Source organism: Schistocerca gregaria, chromosome 11 (genome assembly GCF_023897955.1).
Source record: "Schistocerca gregaria isolate iqSchGreg1 chromosome 11, iqSchGreg1.2, whole genome shotgun sequence".
In the NCBI taxonomy this organism is placed as follows: domain Eukaryota; kingdom Metazoa; phylum Arthropoda; class Insecta; order Orthoptera; family Acrididae; genus Schistocerca; species Schistocerca gregaria.
Window position 1 is genome coordinate 101,887,406 of NC_064930.1, and position 22,261 is coordinate 101,909,666.

The window sequence follows — 22,261 nt, forward strand, 5'->3', positions numbered from 1 at the left end:
ATATAACACAAAATGTGAAGAAAAGAAAAACCACAAGAACAAAGGAAATGCAATGAACACTAAAAGGAACAAAAGGAGACAACAAAATAACAGACACACACTAAAATCAGAAGAGTGTGAAACAAGAAAGATTACAGTGGCTGGCCAATTACAGTGGCTGGCCAACCACGAGACATCTGAGTGACAACCTACACAAAGTTTGTGAACTAGTGCTTAGTACACAAAGGTGCCCAAAAACAGGAACACCGTACAAAATAACAGTGAAAGGAATTGAACCTTCATGTTTGTGTCAGCAATAATAGAAAAGAAAAGTGTTACTTCACTGACTGACCAGCCAGCTTCAGAGAGTGAAATTTTGGTTTTACAAGAGATCCATGTCAAAAAGCTGTATGCATTACATTTTCTTGCAGTTGAGTGTTAACCTTTTTCTGGAAGCCAGGTGCTGATGATATCAGCCCATTTACATTACATTCAACATCCGTCGCATTACACTCGCGTCATCTGCAAAGAAGAAAACTTTCAAGTTTTGTCACGTTTATGTATGGAGAAAAGCCAGACAGACCAGAACCCAGCAGTTCCTCCACTGCACATGACCCCAATCTGTTACTTAGTAACAACACAAACCCAGACAACCTTTCACACACAACTCTGGGTTATGCACAAAAAACTAACCAAATATTGTGCGAGTGTTGACGAACATGACCCAGAATTCAAACAGTGTAAAATTCTCTTTCTCACTGGATTGAGGACTTTTTGGTAGGAAGGATGCAGCATGATATCTTTAATAGAGAGTCGTCATCAGATGAAGTAACTGTGTGTGCTCCAGAGAAGTACACTGGGACCATCGCTGTTTATGTATCTCAATGGCCTTGCAGAAAATATTAATAGTAACTTCAGACTTTTTGCAGATGATGCAGTTATCTACAATGAAGTACTGTTTCAAAGAAGTTGCATAAAAATTCAGTCAGGACTGGTCTCAGTAAGATTTCAAAGTGGTGCAAAGATTGGCACCTTCTTTAAATGTTAAATGTTCAGAAATGTAAAACTGTGCACTTCACAAAACAAAACAAAAATTTAGTATCCTACGATCACAATATCAATGAGTCACTGTTGGAATCAGTCAACTCACACAAATACCTGAGCGTAACACTTCATAGTGGTGTGAAATTGAATAATCACAAAGGCCCAGTCTTAGGCAAAGCAGGTGGTAGACTATAGTTTTTTGGTGGAATAGTGGGGAAGAGTAATCAATCTACAAAGGAGATTGCTTACAAATCACTTGTGCAACCAGTTGCAGGATATTGCTGAAGTGTGTGGGACCCGTATTGAAATAGAGCTAACATGGGATATTGAACATAACAGAGAATGGCAGCATGAATGGTCACAGGTTTGTTTAATCTGTGAGAGTGTCGAGACATACTGAAGGAACAGAACTGGAAGACTCTTGAAGAGAGATGTACACTATCCCGAGAAAATCTACTAACAAAGTTTTCAGAACCAACTTCAAATGATTAATCTATGAATGTACTACAATCCCCTATGTATCACACACATGGTGATTAAGAGGATAAGATTAGAATAATTACACCACGCACAGAGGCATTCAAACAATCTTTCTACCTGTGCTCCACATGTGAATGGAAGGGAAGAAACACTAATAACTGGTACAAAAGGACGTACCATATGCCATGCACCTCATAGTGGTTTGCGGAGTGTAGATGTAGAAATGACTTACATGCTTAACTGCAAGCAACCTCTTCACAACAGTGTCAGTACCTGTCAGTCCGCACATGTTCTGAAAGTATGCCTATCACAACCAGCTAGTCTATACCAGTCTAAACTACAACTACATTATTTTAAGAGATACAGAAATCATTCAATGTATGTATTATTATTTACGCCAACACACATTTCAAGCTTTGACTCATCTTCAATTGGGGTAATAGGTATTTCGATCTTCAGTTAATATTTAGCTAAAAACAACAGTTTGGACACTACAGCTGCCATCTGTATTGCTGTTTATATTTTAATGATATATTAACTGAAGACTGAAATATGTATTATGCCAACTGATGATGGGTCAAAGTGCAAGTATATATTGGCAAGGATAAAAATATGAGGGCTGACTGAAAAGTAATGCCCCCCACCTTTGTAACTCTTCAACACTTGGCAGCATTGGTACGCAGCAGGTACTGGCTTGTTCTGTGGCCTCTTCTCTACAGCTACCGTTGGCAGGAAGCCTTAGCATTGAACGGTTTTGTTGTTACAGTATAAAGTACAGAACCCTGCGCTGACGGTCAGTTAATGCAATTTAAGTAACGTGCAGTCACTGAATTCTTGACAGCAGAAGGTGTCACCTCAAAGGAGATTCATCAGAGAATGAAATACGTTTATGGTGATTGTGTTTGTCGTAACGGCGACCAGAACAGTCACGGGGTTGAAGTGACGGAAACCCGGCAGCACCCGCGGAGCAGCCCACGAACAACAACAACAACAACAACAACAACAACAACAAGAGAGGACGGACACGACCAACGAAGGATCTTATGACAACAACAAGAACGGACGACAGAGTCAAGAAAACCAAACAAGACAAACATCCACTCGTAAAGAAACCACGAAAGTCGATACACTGTCTAATGTGAGGCTTTATGTCCCGAGACGTATGCATGGTTAGGCTGGCAGGCTGAGCGACAGGCAGGCTTTTAAGTACTCTAACGGGGACGCCACTATTGGCCGCTGCAACCTCGTGTTCCACTGTGGTGCCCTCACTCTAAATGCGAGCCAGGAGGCGCACACTGCCACAGCTTATGGTGCGATGGCACAGAGACCCCTATGGGTCTTCGATGTCCATGATGTATGGCGGGGATTCAAATTCCGCAGCGATCGATACCAGTGTGTTGACGTGAGTACTGTGCGTCGTTGGGTGAGTAAGTATAGATGTTGAGGCGGGAATATCTGACCTGCATGACAAAGAGTTGGACGCCCTGTGACAGCAACCACCGAGTTTCACAAGCAAAATGTTGACAGATTGATTCAGGACGATTGTGTTATTACCCAGAGAGAAACTGCAAGCACAATCAGCATTTCACCAAAACCCATTGGTCACATTATTGCTTTGCTTGGCTATCTGAAGATCTGCACGATGGGTACCACAGATCCTGACTCATGAAATGAAACCTCACAGACTTTATATTTGCCAGAAATTCCTTTCACATTATGAGAAGGGATGTGACGCATTTCGCCATTCAATTGTGACAGGAGATGAAGCGTGGACACACCATTATGGCCCTGAGATTAAACATCCAAAGACTCACCCCAGAAAAAAAGATATTCAACACGCAGCCCTCAGAAGGAAAAATCATGACCACACACATGGTGTTATCCACACTGATTTCCTTGACCGTGGAAGAATAAATTCAGAGCGTTACATCACAACACTGTGAAATCAAACGATGGCTAACAAGGGTCCAAAAGGAAAAGGGAAATGTTTTCCTGCAGCATGACCATGCCAAACCACACACTTCACGTGCCACCAGAGCAGAACGTCACAGGCTGATCCTCACCACTGTACAGCATCCTCCATACAGTCCAGATTTAGCACTGCCTGACTTCCATCTGTTGCCGATAATGAAAGACTATCTGCTGGGACATCATTATGCTTCTGATGAAGACGTCGAGAGAACTGCGAGACTGTGGTTGCAGAAAGAGACAGTCGACTTCTACCGTGACGGCTTCAGAAAACTTGTTCATAGTTGACAGAAATGTATCCAACTGACTGGCGATTATGTGGAAAAGTGAATACTGGTAATAAAAGATCACATTCTAAGGATTATTTGTGTGTTTGATTTATTAAAATATTCCCATCCAAACCCACTTAACAAAGGCGGAGGCATTACTTCTCATTCAACTATCGTACACAAAACAGTGACTGGATGCTATACTTTTCAAAATAATATAATCCTCAACAACCAATGAACCAGTCATTTGAAATGGTGCCTCACTGGTGGTGGTGGTGGTTGTTAGTGTTCAATGTCCCGTCGACAACGAGGTCATTAGAGACGGAGCGCAAGCTCAGGTTGGGGAAGGATTAGGAAGGAAATCGGCCGTGCCCTTTCAAAGGAACCATCCCGGCATTTGCCTGAAACGATTCAGGGAAATCACGGAAAACCTAAATCAGGATGGCCGGAGACGGGACTGAACCGTCGTCCTCCCGAATGCGAGTCCAGTGTGCTAACCACTGCACCACCTCGCTCGGTGGTGGTGGTGCCCCACTGCAAGCTGTCAAAGAATGTACAAGCATACGGGAGAGGTACACAAATATGCGAGTGGCCTGAATTGAAGACTTCTTAAGTAACAGAACCCAGTATCAAGTCCTCGATGGCAAGTGTTCAGAGATGAAGGTATCACCTGGAGCGCCTCAGAGGAGTGCGATATGACCACTATTATTCTCTGCATACATAAATGATTTGATGGACAGGAATCTTCGTTTGTTTGCTGATGATGCTGTCACAAATGGGCAGGCGACAATGTTGATTGACTGAATACAAGCTGACTGACAAAATTTCTAGTGGGTGTGATGAATGGCAGCTAGAGCTAAGTGTAGAAAAATATAAGTTAATGTGGGTGAGTAGGGAAAACAAACCCATAAGGTTCAGATACAGCATTAGCATTGAGCTGCTTGACAGTCCATCATTTAAATATATGGATGTAACATTGAAAAGCGATATGAAATTGAATGAGCTTGTGAGGATTGCGGTAGTGAAGGTGAGTGGTCGACTTCCTATTATTGGGACAATTCTAGGAACGTGTGGATTATCTGTAATGGGGACCGCATACAGGATGCTCGTGCGAACTATTCTTTTATTCCCGAGTGCTGTTTGAGAGTTGGGATCCATATCAGGTCGTATTAATGGCAGACGACGAAGCAATTTGGAGACGGGCTGCTAGATTTGTTAGCGGTAGGTTTGAAAAACAAGCACGTGCTACAAAGATGCTTCAGGAACTCCAATGGGAATCCCTGCACAGAAGGTCACTGTCTATTTAAGGACCACTACTGAGAAAGTTTACAGATCCAGAATTTGAATCTGAATACAGAACAAGTCTATTGCCTTACATTACATGTGAGGACCATGAAGATGAGATACTAGAAATTAGGGCTCATGCTATTTGCGAGTGGAATAGCAAAGGAAATAACCAGCAATGATACATGGTACCCTCCAACATGCACCCTAAGGTGGACTGCTGGGTATCGCTGTAGACGTAGATTTAGAGCTATATAAATTATTCATGACCAGTACAACTGTTCACATTTGTCACTCAATTATCAATACCATTTCCGCTAACTGTGCTTCACCTGTTTGTCCTTTGCTCACCTGGTACTCCCGCACCAGCCTAGACTCAGGCACCGCAGCCGTCTCACGTCGACGACGCGGGAGCGGCCGCCCCTGCCGCCCCCGGCAGGGCACTGCGCCGCTGCTCTAACAGATAGTTGAGGATGTCGGCCTGGCAATCTAGCGCCGTGGCCACAGGCAGCGCACGCAGGTGCGCTGCCACCACCCGGCCAAACGCCTCCGACTCGTCACACGGCGCCGACCCGCCTCCGCCCCGTGCCGCCACCTGCTGCATCGCGTCCACCGCGCGATGCAGCGAGCTCACCGCCTTGCTCACTGTGTCCGAGATGTTGACCAGCTTTAGTTTCTTGGGGAGCTCCTCGCGCTGCAGTGAGATCTTGCGCTTCCGCGCTGCCTCCAGCGGGTCCTCCCGTGATGCGCCATTAGGGACGGCAGGCGACCTCACACTGCTGCTGCCCAGGGCCGCCTCTGCAAAGAATGACGCGTCCAGCGTCGAGCCCTCCTGTGGCATCGGCTTCCCCTCACTGTCTCCCAACTCCTGGAAATAGCCAGCACACAGTTAAATATGTAGCATAGATAATGTAAGTACTGACATGGTTTTAGATAGCAATTGGCACAGAAACTCCACACATACAGAAACGTACCAGCGAACAGACCATTTATCCAACTTATTAGCTCACATTGCTGGTGCTCAGTATGGGAACACTTTGGTTGGTTGGACTGGAGAAGGGACCAAAGTACGTGGTCCTCAGTCCATCCGACCTTGGAATAACTAACACCGATAAAACCTCCCACTGCATGAGGGAACTACAACGGAATAAAATTACAAATTTACAGAAGGAAGGAAGCAGGTAGAAGAGGACAGGAGGGGAAGAAAGTGACTAATGACAGGGGCATGAAAGAAGAAGCACAGGTAGACACTCAAGATAAAACAGACCCCATAAAGAAAGGAGTGGGCAGAGGGCGGGGTTGAACCACCAAACCCAGTCCAATTGGGGCGAAGGCAGGAGCAAGACAGCCTGCCATCACCTCTGCCCACCTATAAAATTGAAGGTCCCACCACTAAATAAAACGAGAAACCCTCCCCACTCCCCATCACAGAGAAATCATAAAACTCGATCAGCCACTAAGGCATTGCCAGTTAACACCAGGGGTAGCCAGTCAGGAAAGCTAAAGTCCATCGCAGGGCAGCTAAGTCAGGACAGTCCAGTAAGAGGTGAACCACAGTCAACAGTTATCCACAACGACAAGGGGGGGGGGGGGGGGGGGGGGTCCTCACAACGGAGGAGATAACCACGAGCCAGCCAAGCAAGGCCGATGTGGTACCGGCAAAGGACAACAGAGGCCTCATGAGAGGCCCATAAGGAGGACCGCCACATAGTTGTAGAATCCTTTATCGCCCTGAGCTTGATTGGCAAAGAAAGAGGGTGCCATTCTGCATTCCAAAGTCCCAGAACCAGACGACAAAGTCGAGCGGAGGTCTATTTCTGGAATGCCAATAGCAAGAAATGGCCTGTTAGTAGCCAATTTAGCCGGCCGATTGGCAAGTTCATTGCCAGGGATCCAAACACGGTCTGGGGTCCAAATGAAAACCACTGAGCATCCACATTGATCAAGGAGAGAAAGATTCCTGGGTAGCCATGGTAAGCCCACATCATGGCCTCCGCCGTGGGAGGTTGATCCGTGTGTCTGGATAAAGGAGACCATAATTAGGATGCTTTGGGGTGCAGCAAATGCTGAGTGCGTAAGATATCAGCTGCTGTTGGTGCACAACTTGCAGTGGTGGAATCCCCACCTCTGCAAGAAGGCTAATCACGGGGCTTGTCCGGAAGGCACCAGTCTAGGATAGATGGGATCTAGCATCTGCAATGTCTAAGGAGATGCAGAACCATAGATAGAACTCCCATAGTCTAAATGAGACTGGACCAGAGCTTTGTACAATCGCAGTAGAATACAGCAGTGTGCACCCCAGGTGGTATTACACAAACATCTAAGAACATTGAGATGTAACCAGCATGTCCTCTTCAGCTGGCAAAGGTGAGGGAGCCATGTCAACTAGGCATCAAAGACTAGACTCAAGAACAATTTGTTATGTGGCCAATGTCAGTAGGACAGACTCTTGTCATACACATCCCAACAAGACTAAGTCAACATCCTCATTAGTTATCCTTCCTTGCAACAGTTTCAAATTAAATAGCAGTGGAGGCAGCAATGTGTGACCTTCCACATAACCCATATGAAGGAATCATATGGTGGTGGTGATGGGGGGAGGGGGGGGGGGGGCGCACTATAAGAGACTGGAGTCATGATGGGAATCAAGTCAAATCCAACATTGTGGCTGTTCTGCATTGTGTCAATCACGAATGTCTACAAGAAAGTTTGGTGGAGCACCATCTTGTTGCAAAATGAAGCCACACTGTTTTCCTGTAATTGTTGCATATGCCACAGCTGCAGTATGTGTAAGTACTCTGAACTAGTCACATTTTTCTCAGCAAAGGAAAGTGGCCCATATGTTTGGGAAATAGGATGTGGGTGGCCCATAAGCTTGGGGAAATAGGATGTGGTGCAAAGATGTTGACTGTGACATTTACCACAAACCAGTATGAATATTCTGATTCCCAAATACTCACATTATGACCATTCAAATTTCCAGACATGAAATTTGGCTTAAACATTCAAAACCAAATTTTGTGAAAGAGCATATTCCTCCAGTAACCACTGTGAGTCATTGCGATTCAGGATGAAGCTCACTATCCAAAGTAGTCAGTGCATGGAACAACTGTAGCCAGTATGGTTTTATATGCAGACCCAGCTGCCATCCAGTTAACTGCGGTATCTGCAGTTCTTTGTTCCCGCACACTCCACCTTCTCTGCTGACGGTCTGGGCCAGTTCTTTTTTCTTCTCATCACATCAGCAGCCAGTTTCATAGGGTGTGTTGTATGTGGGGCAGTCAAATGAAAAGCGAAACCCTGCAACAAAGGGACCATGTAATGGGTCCATTCGAAAGTGATCATCACACACAGCAAGACATTTATCCCACTGGGAGACAGGACAATCAATTCCTGTTTCGTAGAACATGTCCCGCTGCTGACATACGCACAATCGCACCACCCAGCCTAATACTTCCTCATCCAACTGAAACCGACATTATTGTCTATCTTTCTTCAGGTCACCAAATATGTTAAAATCAAATGGCGAGGTAACCAGACTGTACGGAGGCTGTTGCAACATTTCCCAGCCCAATCGCTCAAGCGTAGCCTTTGTCCTATTTAAAGTGTGCGGAACAGCGCTATCATGCGACATGGTGACTGTCAGAAAGCATTCTAGCAGCACATGGGCAAACAATTTCTCCACATAAGAAATCTAAAGCTGTTCACCCCAGTTCCAGCAAGGTCAGAATAACCTTTGACTGCAGGGGGCCCCTGCTTGTCGAGTTCCTCGAGAGTGGAACCACAGTAGACACACAGTGCTGTGAAGACACCTTGCAGAAACAGTGACAGGCCATAAAGCTAACATGTCCAGGAATGCTGTCGAATGGAATCACTCTGTTACACAATGACGCCCATCCCCATACTGTCAACGGAATGAAGGCTACACTTCAGACATTTGGTTGAGAAATACTGCAACATCCTCCACACAGACCAGATCCTTAAAGCACTTTTCACCTGACTGTTCTACGGAATTGATCCTCTCATCTCCCAGTGGGATCAATGTCCTAGTGCATGTGGTAATTAATTTTGAATGGAACTATACCAAAGTCCGGTTGTGGCAGGTGTTCAGTTTTTATCTGACTGCCCCGTGTATTGTTTCACATATTTAAGCTTTTACGTAATACTTGGTACAAAATTGTTGGTGAACAGTCAAAACTGTGCCTCAATTAGCAAATTTGAGGATGCAAAATGCATGCATCACTACATTATATGGCATATTCAGACACAACTGGCCCCTAATAGTGTGCACAAACTACGCAAAAGCATTTATTATGACTGGAAAATTAGAGAAATGATCTATCCACCGATTTGTGCGATTTTTCTGTACGTCTAATGTTTTAACCCCATCTTATGAAAACCTGGTGGTATTTATGAATAACCCTCTGCAAATGAGGAAATACTTTCAGTCCAGGGAAAACTGGTAAATATATTAGCTGAGGAGAGAACGGTTTGCCGCTACTAAGCTTCACAAGGCTATTTTCCAAATTCTGTCAAAAACTACGTATAAAAAAAACAACAAAAAAAACTTCATAAGGCTAAGAACTTTTGTCTTCCTTCCTGAGGGAAGAAAGAGGATTCCACCTATGGTGAGGACAATGGGAGATGAACATGAAGGACAGGTGTCACACTAGGTCAAAGATTAACCAGTGGTAAGCACTGAACCAGGTTTGGTCAAGAGATGATAGAACTATCGAGGGAGAAGTAAAGACGGATCAAGTGGAACGAAAACTGCAATTAAGAACTCGGATGAAAATGGATTAGTGCTGTAGTGCTGGAGAAAGAAGCTGAATCAGGAGATATGAAGCCTTTATACAGGTTGAGCATTAATAAAACCGACAAACTGCGGGGATGGGTTCCTGAACTGGAAATGGAGGAAGATAGGTCCTGTGGGCATGTATCCAGAAATGGACAGTGTGCATGCAACAGCAACAAGTCAGCCCTGAACACAGTACAGAGCTGTATTGCACCCATGTCAATGTTCAAAGTGGGCTCCATGTGATTGCAGTTGATAGGGATGGTAGTGGCTGACATGCAGGACACACATTAACTTTAGTTTTCACTATGTTGGCAAGCCACTTGCCTGGAACTTTTACTAGGGTTCATCTCTATTTTCTGCAGAACCTGGTACACCAAATTTGGTGTACATACATTCCGCTACCTCCCCGCACATTCGTCTGAGAGGACCCATGACCCCACAAAGGGGCTAAGTTATGTGGTAGGTGTCTGATGGTACTTGTTTTGGTATAACCATGCTGCCTCTCAACCATTTCCACCTGCTTGGCTGTACACAAGCACCATCTTGGCTTGTTCCAGGCGTAAATACTGGACCACTCTGCTGCTTACAGTACACTGTGCCAATCAGACAGAGTGCAAAACACGAGGAACATTTGGAAAACATAAGGAACAGATGACACATGGACAGAGGAACTTTCATTCTCAGCGCCACCTATGTGGCGACGACACATCTCTTGACTCGTGTTCAAAGAACCTTATTTTCTCCATTTCCAGTCAGGAATCCGTCCCCGTAGTTTGTCAGTTTTATTAATGTTCACCATGTGTAATATATTTGTCTGAAGAAATACGGCAACCACCCACTTTTTGTACAGCTTCATTTACAACAAGACATTTCACGCTCGCACCCACATTCATTTATTATAACATATTTTAAAGTTCAGCAGTATAATGTTTTTATCAACCGCATTGGGAACACAACAATTCTCCTTCTTTCCACAATTTGTGGCTCATTGTTCTAACTTAGCAAGAAAACAAACACAAATTACAGGGCAGACAGGACCTGCACTGTTCGAAATACAGCTGATAAAAACTTATAATGACAAACATGCAAGTGTATACAAGATGGGTGAAAGCCCAAACCACACTGTGGCATAAATAAACGAAGGCGGTTAGCTGCTGTAATTAAATCCACATCCACACAGCTCCAATGCTATTAACAAACATAAATTAATAATGTTATTACCAATTCAGGAATGACAAAAAACAGAAGAAGCGACAGCATGAAATTTAACAGCCCATTGAGGCATATTTAAAATGAACATTTCCCAGTCTAATTCAGGATTGCACATGTAAACAAAATATGTAACTCTTCTAAAAAAACTTATAACTGAGAAAATGACTGTTTAACCTATTTCAGTTCCAAGTGTAGAAGCTCTGTAAATGAAGGGAATAATTCCCGCGAAGGAAGTCTAGTAATTAATGAAAAAAATAAATGTATTATTGTAATTTCTTATGTAAGAGTTTGTTCTTGAAAGAAATAACAGACATGTACTAATATCGTAGTGTACTTACTGTTCTGAGCAGACACACATTTACATATGTATTTTCATTTTTTGTACGAACTTTAATTGTTAACTACTGAAATAATAATTTTAAACAATGCTGAGGATTGTTAAGAAAATATAAATACTGACTGCCATGTTGGCATAGTCAGTCTCGTTTTGAGTTTTGAGCAGTGTGCATGTAGCTGGTCCTATTGTTTTTTAAGCATTGTTTGCCTGTGTAATAATACTTTAATTTTGTTTTTAAGGTACAATGAATGTGTTTATAATAACATAACGCAGATGATTTTTAATTTTAACTTTTCAAAAGTTGGAATTACAGTAACTGTCTCCAGGACTTATGCTGCGACAGATTGCCTGATACGATGAGTAAAACTACCCCTAAGAATGTTATAAGCAGACATCTTATTTTATTGCACAAGCCAGTGCTGTTGCTGTAATAACACCCTTATCAATTTGGTGCAAAATTCTACCCCCCCCCCCTCCCCCCTTTTTCTAATGCAGAGATGCAAAGTTTGAAAAGAAGATATCAGTAATGGAGACAAGAGAATATGGGAGTGGGGAATCCAGACACTCCCCTCAATACTTGTTTCCTCCAAACTCATGATAAAAAATCTCAATTTGAAGCATAACTTTAATGCTTGAAAAGTAAGAATTTAGACCTTTAACCTGTGATAAGAGACAAGAAAGGCTGCTGGGAGTTTAAAAATTAGATCTCAAAGTTACATTTTCACAATACAAAATACAAATATTGTTTTAAAGCTATATGTTAGTGGAATGTGAAACAAAATCAATTGAAGCACACAACTGTTTTAAACATTGCATAATCAGTAAGCACAGTGAAAGTAATTTTCAAAGCAGTAAAAACTTAACTTTAATCATGACTCTCGTGTTAATAAAGTTTATCTTCAGAACTGCTAATGACAAAGAATTTCACAGTGTGAACATCTATACCTAACTCTCGCTTCCTGCGCACGGGGTCCTGGGTTCGATTTCCGGCGGGGTCAGGGATTTTCTGTCTCGTGATGACTGGAAGTTGTGTGTTCTTCATCATTGACTCGCAAGTCGCCGAAGTGGCGTCAACTAAAACAGGACTTGCAATACGGCGGCCGAACTTCCTCGAATGGGGCCTCCCGGTCAACAATGCCATACGATCATTTCATTTCATACAACTTTATGCACCCATAGTAGTGAAGTCTGTGAGCCAGCACTGTAGTAGAGGTGTGTGTGCGAGCGCGTGCGCACGCATTCGCGTGTGTGTGTGTGTGTGTGCGCGCGGGGAGGGGGGGGGGGGGGACTAAGCAGACAATGAAAGGGTATTGTGTTACTTCTGAAGCATTTAGGCAGCTGTCACCGTACAAATTACTAAAGATTTTAGATTCTATTGTTCCCTGTCAAAATTTGATCTTACATTGCTTAAATGCACACACAGACCTCATAACCTACTGCTGTTCTTACCAGCCACAAGGCTACTTTGATGCAGCCCTGTATACTTCTCTACCCAATACAAATGTCTTCATCTCTCCACAACTACTGCAGCCTACACATACTTCAACCTGCTGGTCTCTTCCTGCAGTTTCTAACACCCACACTACCCTCCATTACCAAACTGACAATTCCTTAACATCTCAGAATGAGTCCCGTTAATTTATCCCTTCTTTCAGTTGAGCTGTATCACGAACTCTTCCCCACCCCCACCCCAATATCATTTCGTAGTTAGTCTACACGCCAATTCTCAGTATTCTCCCACAGAATTGTATTTCAAAAGCTCTTGTCCTCTTCTTGCCCTTACAGTCCATTGTCCACAGGCCACGTTTTACTTGCCTACAAGGTTACTCACTGCACAAATATTTTTATAAATTCATTCAGAGAAAAATTACCACTCTGTAGCTAATAGTATTCCTGGAATTAACTATTCCATAGATACACGTATGTTCCATACATACTTTTGAACACCATTTCATATTACCGCCTGCATTTTGAATTCACTTCTTCAGCTGTCAGGTTATCTGCTACTAGTTAAGAGAGGTCCCCAGAAGTGGGATCGACTTTTTTGAAACAATTCGCACAGTGATGTAGGCCAACGTACAAGGAATCACAGCCCACAGCCATTCATTCACCCTCGTTTGTGAGTAACCAACAAAAAAATATTTCACAATTTCACATGTTCTATAGCTTTAAAAATAGCCAGCACTTAACAGACTGGTTGTATGACATAAAAGTTATGGTTCTAACTTAACATAAGAGACAAGAAAGCATGTGGTAACGAGGTAAATATACAAAACTGTTTTTCAAATTTGTAAATACTGCCTTAAAAACTCAAATTTGTGTGTATACAAATAGTATATGTATGGAAAAGACAAAACTGTGTTTTGCTCAAAGCAGATCCCTTTCAAAACCAAATCTGTTGGTACAGCAAACGTGGACAGAAAAGCTTCACTCTTAAGACAGTCAATCTTAGTTATTGTTATCAGCAGTTTTCTGTGGACATTGCATGACCCCTCTCCAAAACCACAGATGCAAACTTGAGTTAGTTTTTTTAAAAACAGAAGATGACCAACCTCCCAAGCCATACTGTTACATCACGTATGATCAAATTATTGTATGACATGTGAGAAAAAGATTTTATTCTACCAAACCAAGAAGGATGGCATTAATGCCTTAATACTTGAGTATTTTGTGATCAAGGCAATCTAAGGTCCTAGAATGGTGGAAAAATACAATTAACACTGTGAGAAGTTCATTTGTGAAATTTCTGTTTGCTTTCCGCATTAAGCATCCTTTACAAAATTCAAACAGAAAACTTAAAACCTTCTGTTCAGTCAAATAAGTCAGTATTCTATCACATGTCACTTTCTCAACAATTTTTGGAAAGACCAGAAGCAGAATCATTAACTGATTACATAGATAGCTCAATGGCAATGTTATCAAAGTGATAAGATTTTAATATTCTGGTAGACACACCATTGTTATCAAGCCAATTATTACTTTTTAGTGGCCTTATTTATTCTGTGATCTTTTTCGGGGTAGTATTTTAGAAAGTAATGTCCACTGGTCATGCATGTGGAGTGTGGGGCACAACTAAATCTGAACTACTGGGTACAGTGCAACTGATAATCATCTAATCTCAAAACCAAAAAGATGAAATTGTAAAAATTTCAGAGCTCTCAGTTTAGGCCTAATTTGGGTCATTATTTTTGTTTAATAGCTGTCCAAATAGTTCTTGCCATATCATTGAAGTAAGTTATTTTCTAAGTACAGCATAAGCATTTTACTTTTAACAATAGACTGAAGGATTTTTTATAGTATTGCTGATGAGTTTCAACTCATGATTTCAGCAAGTTCTTCAAATCAGGTAAGGCGCTCTTCTTAGCACAAGATAGTCTGATCCCAGGAGCTATTCGCCTTTTATACTTTATTCTGTTATGCTTACCCTTATAAGCTTTCAAATGAAACATGTCTCAAAGTGCTACTAGATTATGTTTAAGAAAAAAAATTAAATTTTTCTATCCAGCCTGCTTTAAAAAATTCACTTTATAATTCAGAAAGGCAATTTAAATCTGCACCTACCTAGTCAGTATCTTTCGTGGTTAACTTTTGACCATCATGCTCAGAAAAACCACTGGTTATTGATTTTAAAGCAACATTTTATGGTTGGAAAGAATCCCAAGCTGGGCAGCAACAACACTATATCCCACCACAAATTCAATATTACAGTCTCCACAAACAATTACTGTCCAATAGTCTTATAAACAACACCCAGTGGAAGATAAACCTACACATGCAACAAAGTGGCACATACTCACTTGCAATAACTATACTCCAAAAAGTACACTACACGTTAAAGAAACAGGGGATTTAAATAGAACAGCGAACAGACGATGTGACTGCGAAAGAAACTAAGAACACAGGTCACATATGCTGAAAAATTATAGGGATCAGGCATATACTGTACCGACTCTTGCCAGGCAGTATACACAGTGCAGGCAAACACAAATTTTAAAACAACGGATCCTGACACCTCACAGCCTGAAACATTCCAACCATAACCTACGCCAAAACCTCACCTCTCAAGCAAACTTGCTTTTTAAAAATGGCAAGAGGATGGGGAAGATACCATAAATGATTATATTATAATTTGCAATGGCACACACACTCTGGCACATCACAGAAACTACGCAAAAGACAATTCAAGAAGACAGGCCAAGGAGCAATTGAAAAAATTAAGTCTAAATGAGGCACCACACCAACCAGCAAGATGGTTTAACAGAAAGACCAGTCACTCTACAAGGAAATAATTTTCATGCAACAACATAATGGTCAGAGATACCTAAAGTATACCTAACTCACTAAGAAAATTCACAAAAACACATTGTTTAAATGACAAGCTAAATTACTTTAGAGAAGGTCCTACGAAACAACCTAGACACAGAAGTAATGATCACAATATACCAAGACCTAAAATGTTTTAATCCAACTTTTTAAGCGATTACTGTGTAAGAAACATTTTCCAGAACTGAATGAAATATGTAACATAGTGGCACACATGTGAGCAAAGATGTATGGGCAATAAAAAGATTTGTTGAATGCACAGTCAGGCAAAACCCAATTCCCAAACTAGTGTATTGCATGAATTTGAGTTGCACATCTCTAAATTAATCTTGCTAACAAAAGTACATATCACCAGATAAAACGCTGGTCATTACTGAAATGTGATTAACACAATCACACACCACTTTAAATTGCAGTAATGTGGCTATGGTACCCTTAATTAGTCCACAAGCTTATAAATACAGTTACTTCTGAAATTATACGAGAAATAAATATACAACGCAAGCAAAGTAATGTTAAAATAGGATACTGTAAACCTACCAGAAATACTGAATCTACCGATACCACTCGTCAGCTGTTACCATGTCTTCTTCAAAAATGGCGACTGCCCAAAGCATTCAAATCTAACATGCGTAAAAAAAACGCGCGATAACAACAACAACAGACAGTCTCGCGTCGTTACATTCTCGCATTTCGCCAATCCACAAACGACCTACCACCTAGCGCTAAGCTATGGATCAGTAAGTCACCGCAACTATAACTACTTCGTATTCACATTCGGTGGCAACGCGTAACTCCCAATCGGATTGTCACTTTCTACGAATCTTTCTTTTTATGCACTTTAATAGCGAAAAATCGGTAGAACGTAATTCTATAGCCTTACACATTTCATAGCTGTGGTCTCTGACAAACACACAAATAATTTTGCAAAGGATTTTTACCCGTCACGTTAATAACTTTTCCCTACGATACGTTAACTCATTTTATTAGTCGTTCAGTGATGTCGAGTAAAAATCAGTCTTCGTTTACTAATTATTATTTCCTAGCAGACATTTAATTAATCAAAACAACTTTTGTTATGTCACAGCAGCTAACGTCTATTATGCTATAACGCACAGTACAGTGACGGCATAAACACTTGACTTTTCGTTTCTGACATATTTAGCCTATTCTTTCAGCTGTCTATTAGCGATTGCTCAATAATAGAGTGCATCCGTTATAACACAAAGTACTGAACAGTCGTCCCACAATCAACAGGTATTGTCAATGTTTTGCCAACAAGTTAAACATCTAAATTATATCACTGATTTTACCGCACCACATACATGATTACTGAATGTAGTTATTGCTTACCTGAGGACTTCTCGGTTCTCTTGTTTCAACGACGTACTTCAGGAAGCGGTCAGCAATAGGAAACCAAGGCACTGTCGGGGTATAAATATCGTCAGGAGACTCTGCGTTTCTGTTTGAACGCCAAACCTTGTGGAGTTCCAACATGTACGCATTCCGGAGACTGCGTATTTTTGCTTTCGCCATGTTAACATCAAAATTGCGTACATATTCACTCATAGCCTCAACTATTTCTTGTAACGCTTCTTCTCTCAAATTCCTATTTTTGTACAATGGACTTTTGTGATCCCACAGACAAGGTCGTTGCTCATATAACTCTAAGAAATGAATGACAAGGTACGACGGCCACTTTCTAGTCATATTTTCTGCGCAAATTAACTTGTAACGACCACAAACAAACACTTACTAACGCAGGGAAGCTCACTGATCTTGTTTGTACAGGCAGAGACGCCTAGCGGCAGACGAAGGATTATAATGGACTGGCGTCAAAAGCTTTTAATATATTTAATTTTTTCCAAATTACGAATTTCTATTCCTAATTAAATTTAGGATTTGCCATAGCATCATAAACTAGCGCCAAACTACTGGCGCCAGTTAACCACTCCTCGAGGAAATATATGTGAAGATTCAAAGAACTTCCATGTTTGATTGTGTATCTGTAACAAATTAGAAATGGCAGTTGTGTTTCACGTATTATTTATAAGATATATTTTGTTTGCTTGTAAATGTCTCGTCGTTCGTTTCGGTCGCGAACAATATTATCTCTCGTATAGTGTACATTTTATCACTTAGGAATACCAAAATTGTATTTCAATAATTGGATATAATCATTTTAATGTACATAGCCAAGTGATTTAATGGGGCTGCACACTTTCAATATTTATTGACAATAACAGATTGTTAAATATTAAATATGTTGAAACGAGCCTTGGGCCTTCAACAACTTTGTTTATGTTATCGGATGTCAGTTGGCAACGTGATTTTACAAGGTTAGATGTCTAACAACTAAGATAACGGTTGCCCCGCAGCTAATATTCACTGACGACTGTGTGATATTCATCACGGACGACTTGCCGGAGAATGAGACTAAGTATATATATACAATCTGGCTATTGATGATTCCTCATACCTACGCGTGGAACCGCCATTTTCGACCCAAAGCTCATGGTGAACGACTGCGATTGTTCAGGGACAGATGCGCGAGCAGTAATTCATCATCATTCTACAAATATACATTCCTGTTGTTACTTTGAGACGTTAATGTTTTGTTTGTAGGTGTGCTCCATGAGAATATTGGTGTTCTAACATCGGCACCACCATCACAAGCCGCTGGTGAATCCGCACCAATGCTTTCTTGGCGAATTGACCGAATTCTGTCGGAGGCCTTTCCCAATCTGCGCCACGCACCGCCACCACCAAAGCACCAACGACCCTGCTGGATATGCATCTAACACGCCCGCTGGTAATGGAGTGCTGGTCCTGGAAGTGTATTTTCAGCAATGATCACAATGGTCTTTTAGCTGTAGCTGGCAAAGAACGATAGAAAACAATGAAAAGGAGAAAAAGGGGCCGAGAAGGGTTGGAAAAGCAGCGACTCGCCGCCTGTTAATGTAGTGGCAGAAATCAGAATCACGGAACCGAAAAATTTTCGGAAAATTAATATTGATACGACATGATACAGATATGGAAAATGCGTTAATGAAAGAGGCAATCGCTGTCGACGAGCTACTAGGATTAGCAATGAGATATTTGGTGACAAGCAGGGCATCCAAATGCTTGAAGTTTAGTGCTATAATAGCTGCAAAACAGTTAACAAAGTTTTATTGCGGCCTGTGAACTAATTGCATCTGCCCTGGAAAGGTGTGTATATATCACAGCAGTAGAAAACGCTTCTGTTTGCTGGTTGGAAAAGTACTTCATAAGGACTAGTAAGAAGTCTGCTAAATGCATCCCAGTCTCACCATCGGCTGGAGTGGCCGACCGGTTCTAGGCGTTTCAGTCTGGAACTGCGCGACCGCTACGGTCGCAGGTTAGAATCCTGCCTCGGGCATGGAAGTGTGTGATATCCTTAGGTTAGTTACGTTTCAGTAGTTGTAGGGCACTGATGACCATACCTGTTAAGTCCCACAGTGCTCAGAGCCATTTGAACCAGTCTCATCGAATTGACCATTTTGTCTTATAGTGTCATAAATGTATTAACAGATATGGCGATTGCTTTGGAAATAAACAGTTTACTTACTTTTTCCCCTCTGTTTTATATTCATTTGGCTGTCCCTAATATACATAATCATGAATCAAGAACCAGTTTGTACTTGGATTTACCAAGGAAAAACAAACAAAAATCAGAACAGTGTTTCCTACCAGCGAATAAAATTGTGTGATAAAATGGCCAAGGGGATGAGAAAGATTAAGTAAAATCATCTGTTCAGAAAGGCAGATAAAACTTAATTCATAAGCAATGCATACTGCACAGTTAAAGATTACTTACAGGATACACAACAGTATTTAATAAAGAAGGTGAATAACTACAACACCTTCTCACATTACAATGCTTTAACAATAAAATCATGTACCAAGAGGTATGAACTCAATATTTCACTCATCAACATAATTTCTGACTTAGTCATGCAAACAGACTGAAATGAAGTTACAGAGACATATACGAGGTGTGATTGGAAAGGTTCACGAATGAGCTTGTGATTGTACATTGGTGGTACTTACATGCTATTGGGATGCATCTCCTCCAAAATAGTCCCCTTCTGACTGAACACAAGGACTCCAACCATGTTTCCACTTTCAGAAACATTCCTCAATTTTTTCTTTTCCTGAAGTGTGTTAAGGACGTTCTCTATATTTGCCTGGATGCCTTCAATTGAGTCAAATCGCTTCCCTTCCAGTGAAAATTTCAGTTTAGGAAACAGTTGGAAGTTCACATGGACCAAATCAGGGGTATATGGTGGTTGTGGAAGCACAGGAATTTCGAATTTGGTCAAAAATTCAAGGATGGAGAAGGCACGATGAGCCGGAGCATTGTCAGGTGTAGCACCCAACTCCTGTCTTTCCAGAATGCAGGCCTTTTCTTCCGCACCTTTTCTCACAAATGCTCATGGACACATTTTTAGTATTCCTGGTTATTTGTCTGTCCTCCAGGCGTAAATTCGTTATGCACAATACTGGCAGAATCGAAAAAAATCAGCAACATTTTCTTCACCTTTGACCGACTTTGCCATGCTTTTCAGTCATGGTGAATCTGGAGTCTTCCACTGCGAAGACTGCACTTTGGTTACAGGATCATACCCATATACCCACGATTTGTCACCTGTAATTTCCCTATTTAACAAATCTGGGTCATTTTTAGTCCAATTAATCAGTTCTTGGCACACTTCAAGTTCGTAATGGCTCTGGTCGCTTGACAACACTTTTGGAATGAATTTTTTGAACACTCGATGCATGTTCAGATCTTCAGTCAAAATTGACTGAACTGCATAGAATCTTAAAGTAAGTTCATCAGCCACCTCACTAATTGTAAGTCTACGATAACAGTGCACTAAGTCGTGAACTTTCACAACATTTTCATTCATTTGTGAGGTGGAAAGATGGCCAGAGCGTGGTTCATCTTTAAATGATTCGTGGTCATTTTTAATCTGTTGAACCAGACAAAAACATTTGACTCGCTCATACAGTTATCTCCAAAAGCTGTTTTTAATAGTTTGTAAGCCTCAGAAGCCGATTTCCCTGTTTTAAAACAAAATTTCACACAAACGTCCATTTTCACACAGACAGAATCCAGCAACAAGTCCCAACAGACCCACACTCAACCAGCTGCCACTATGTAAAGCAGTTTCCTGTCAGAGGGTATTCAAGAAGAAGGCAATGCATCACTCCCCACCCTCCATGTAGCTGCCCACCAAACCAGTAAGCTGTAGCGGATCCATTCTTAAAATGCTCCAATCACACCTTGTACATTCGTGGTCCCAGAGTCACGTGCAGGCATTCACAGAGTGTAAGTTTGTGGTACGATCTTGTGAGACCAAACTGCTGAGGACATCAGTCCCTAAGCTTACACACAACTTAACCTAACTAAGGACAACACCCAGACCCATGCCCGAGAGAGGATTCGAACCTCCGACGTGGGCAGCCGCGCGAACCAGGACAGAGCACCTCAGACCGAACGGCACAGAGTTTACAGTGGTCCAGTGCGGTGCTATAAGTTTTTTGTTGTAAGCTGTGTATGACTGAGAGTACTTTGCACGGTAGAGACTGACTGAAAGAGGGAGTGCAGATGTACTCTGTCCAGCCATCTTGGTTTAGGTTTTGCAAAAACAGTTCAAGCAAATGCAAGAATGGTTCATTCAGCAAGGCCATGGTGGGCCAGCTGTCATGCCCTCAAAAAACATACTTTTTTTGTACATGGTGTTCAAAAATTCAGTGCACGAACTGTCAACAATGATGACTAAGACAAAAATAAATATATTTTGTGAAACAACCATGTGTCAGAAAAACATTTTGCTGGAGTACTGAATATGTGAGAGGTTACCACACTACTGGCCATTAAAATTGCTATACCACTAAGATGACGTGCTACAGACACGAAATTTAACCAACAGGAAGAAGATTCTGTGATATGCAAATGATTAGCTTTTCAGAGCATTCACACAAGGTTGGCGCCTGTGGCTAGACCTGCAACGTGCTGACATGAGGTAAATTTTCCAACCGATTTCTCATACACAAACAGCAGTTAAGCGGCGTTGCCTGGTGAAAGGTTGTTGTGATGCCACGTGTGAGGAGGAGAAATGCGTGCCATCACGTTTCCAACTTTGATAAAAGTCGGATTGTAGCCTATCGCAATTCCAGTTTATCGTATCGCGACATTGGTGCTCGCGTTGGTCGAGATCCAATGACTGTTATCTGTGGGTTCAGGAGGGTAATATGGAATGCTGTGCTGGATATCAACGGCCTCGTATCACTAGCAGTCGAGACAAAAGGCATTTTATCCGCATGGCTGTAACGGTTCATGCAGCCACGTCTCGATCCCTGAGTCAACAGATGGGTACGTTTGCAAGACAACAACCATCTGCATGAACAGTTCAACGATGTTTGCAGCAGCATGGACTGTCAGGTCGGAGACCACGGCTGTGGTTACCCTTGACGCTGCATCACAGACAAGAGCGCCTGCGATGGTGTACTCGACGACGAACCTTGGTGCATGAATGGCAA

At 41.9% G+C, this 22,261-nt stretch overlaps 1 protein-coding gene and 1 long non-coding RNA gene across 4 annotated transcripts in view; one reads left to right on the forward strand and one right to left on the reverse strand.

Annotated features, from left to right (window-relative positions):
- The window catches only part of LOC126295403 (uncharacterized), a 28,314-nt gene extending 10,632 nt beyond the window's left edge, over window positions 1-17,682 (reverse strand). The window contains exons 1-3 of one of the 3 annotated variants that reach the window (XM_049987884.1): window positions 17,048-17,134; window positions 7,985-8,324; window positions 5,376-5,892 (exon numbers count right to left, since the gene is read on the reverse strand). In XM_049987884.1, coding sequence (XP_049843841.1) covers window positions 5,419-5,892; window positions 7,985-8,029 — 519 coding nt within the window. In that variant the 5' untranslated portion in view covers window positions 8,030-8,324; window positions 17,048-17,134 and the 3' untranslated portion in view covers window positions 5,376-5,418. Of the gene's footprint in view, window positions 1-5,356; window positions 5,893-7,984; window positions 8,325-17,047 lie in introns of all 3 variants that reach the window. The other 2 variants (XR_007552484.1, XM_049987883.1) reach the window with 2 other exon arrangements.
- A 368-nt stretch (window positions 17,683-18,050) lies between these two features.
- On the forward strand, window positions 18,051-19,288 carry LOC126295299 (uncharacterized). Its single transcript, XR_007552453.1, has 2 exons — window positions 18,051-18,211; window positions 18,320-19,288. It is a non-coding gene; the product is annotated as an uncharacterized LOC126295299 (long non-coding RNA).
- The last annotated feature ends 2,973 nt before the right edge of the window (window positions 19,289-22,261 follow it).